The sequence below is a fragment of the Gymnoscopelus microlampas genome (genome assembly GCF_963454915.1).
Source record: "Gymnoscopelus microlampas genome assembly, chromosome: 13".
Classification (NCBI taxonomy): Eukaryota; Metazoa; Chordata; class Actinopteri; order Myctophiformes; family Myctophidae; genus Gymnoscopelus; species Gymnoscopelus microlampas.
Window position 1 is genome coordinate 3,552,005 of NC_139950.1, and position 2,334 is coordinate 3,554,338.

Sequence of the window (2,334 nt, forward strand, 5' to 3'; positions counted from 1 at the left end):
CTTTTAGCACGTAAACAAACACAAACAAAGTTGATTCGGACCATGGAACATCACAAAACCCAGTACTGTTTTTTGTATTTATTTCTATGTTAACTTCCTGTTGATTTTGCAATTTGTATTAAAGGGATATTTCACTTTCAAAAAAACTTTTGGTCATTGTATCATCTACTCAGGCCTTTGTGAGCCCCCAGACAGTTTTTAAGTTGCTCGATTCAGTATTTAAACATTTGATATTAATTTTATCAGACACGCCCCCTTCCTATACAAACTCATTACAACTTCAAACTCCATTTTAACCATGTTAGATTCATCAAAAACACCCGTCCTTGGTTCTTGTGACTCATACCGCCACCCTGATACGTGAGGGGGCCGTGTTTTTTCAATTACGTTTTTCATTTATTTTATATATTTCTTTTGGAAAATGAAAAAAATTAAATTCAATAAAAAAATAAAATAAAATAAATGAAAAAACACGCCCCCCTCACGCATTAGGACGGCAGGGTGAGTCACCAGAACCAAGGATGGGTGTTTTTTGTGAATCTAACATGGTTAAAATGGAGTTTGAAGTTATGGGTTTGTATAGGAAGGGGGCGTGTCTGATAAAATGAATATCAAATATCTAAATACTGAATCAAGCAACTTAGAAACTGTCTGGGGGCTCACAAAGGTCTGAGTAGATGACAAAAATACCAAAAGTTTGTTTGAAAGTGAAATATCCCTTTAAGAAGAAAACCCAAACTGGATCCACAGATCCGGATCCAGTATTCAAATATTAAAATCATCAGGAAGTTGACATTTTTATCAAATAAACTAACATTACTGGGTTTGGTGATGTTCTATATTGTCTGAATCAACTTTGTTTGTGTTCGATTATGTGCTAAGAGAGTGACTTTGAGAGCTGTTTCACCGTACAATGTAAGTCAATGGGGAGCACATTTTGAATTAGCAATTTCTAATCAATGGAGCAATTATTTTAGATTTCTTGTCCACCTTTGGAGTTACATCATGGCAAAGTCGGCTAACTACACAACCCAAACCTCTACCAAAGCGGTCTTGCCCTTTTAAAGTCATTCTCCGTCCCGTATCCTGTATGAATGCGTGCCTAGGGCACGCGCAGCCGCTTTGCGCATCAAGCCGGACAGCAGGAAGTACATGACGGGATCCAGGCAGCTGTTGAGGGCGGAGAACAACACCATCACCTGATTGGTCCGATACATCAGGCGCATGTAGTCGCAGGGCGATGATTGGTCGAGCTGGGAGAGGACGTAGACGGGACGGAAGGCGTGGTACGGCACAAAGCACACGGTGAACAGGAAGAGGACAAAGAAAGACTTCCTGGCCGCACGTCCGTAGCGGCTGGTGGCGATCTTCCCGTAGGAGACCACCTGCACGATGAAAACCACCCAGAACACCACCTCCAGAGCCGTATTAATGTACGCTATGCGCCTGGTGTCTCTCCACCGCGTGTACATGAAGCACTTGTTGTTGGACGTCTCGTTGACCTCTGCAGAGATCACGTAGGCCATCAGGCCCAGCGCCAGCCCCCACACCAGGCCACATACCACCCAGGTCCACCTCACGCCGCACGGACTCCTTGCCGCACGCCGCGCTCCGCGGCGCCTCAGCCAGGCATGGCGGTCCAGGCCGATGAGGCCCAACATGGCGATGTTCACGTACATGTTCATGTAGAACACGTTGGTCACCAGGTTGCACGCCACGGCGCCCAGGTCCCATTGGTTCCCGTTGGCGAGGTAGTGCACCCTGAAGGGCAGGCAGGCCAGCAGCAGCAGGTCGGCCACGGCGCAGTTCATGAGGAGGACGTGCATGGAGTCCCGCCGGCGCTGGAGGAAGAGGAACACCCACAGGGCCAGGAGGTTCCCCGCCAGGCCCACGAGGAAGAACAGGGAGTAGAAGACCGCCAGCGGCACGCGCAGAGCATCATCGTGGGATGGACAAGGTGGCTGGCTGGGGTGTGTGGTGTTCTGTGAGGAGGATGACCAGAGGATGGTTGACATGGAGAATGGAGGGACGAATGGCACGGTGGAGGGTGGAGATAGGATTGATGGCATGGTGGAGGGTGGAGATAGGATTGATGGCATGGTGGAGGGTGGAGATAGGATTGATGGCATGGTGGAGGGTGGAGATAGAATTGATGGCATGATGGAGGGTGGTGGGATGGACAGAGGGGTGGAGTTAGAGTGTGTGACAAAGGAAGGTTGGGTGGACAGAGTGCTTAAGGTGTCTTCAGAGAGATAAGATCCTCTCCTCTGAGGGATAAAGAAGACAATCCATGTTACACAACTAGTATTGTTCATTTACAACAATAGTCTAGGA

At 47.8% G+C, this 2,334-nt stretch overlaps 1 protein-coding gene across 1 annotated transcript; it reads right to left on the reverse strand.

The window, feature by feature from the left end:
* Positions 1–1,067: 1,067 nt before the first annotated feature.
* LOC311058132 (putative G-protein coupled receptor 34) lies at positions 1,068–2,024 on the reverse strand (the record flags this gene model as incomplete). Its single annotated transcript, XM_084075442.1, has 1 exon — positions 1,068–2,024. The coding sequence occupies exon 1, from the start codon at positions 2,013–2,015 to the stop codon at positions 1,068–1,070; it is 948 nt and encodes a 315-aa protein (XP_083931568.1). The 5' UTR covers positions 2,016–2,024.
* Between the last annotated feature and the right edge of the window lie 310 nt (positions 2,025–2,334).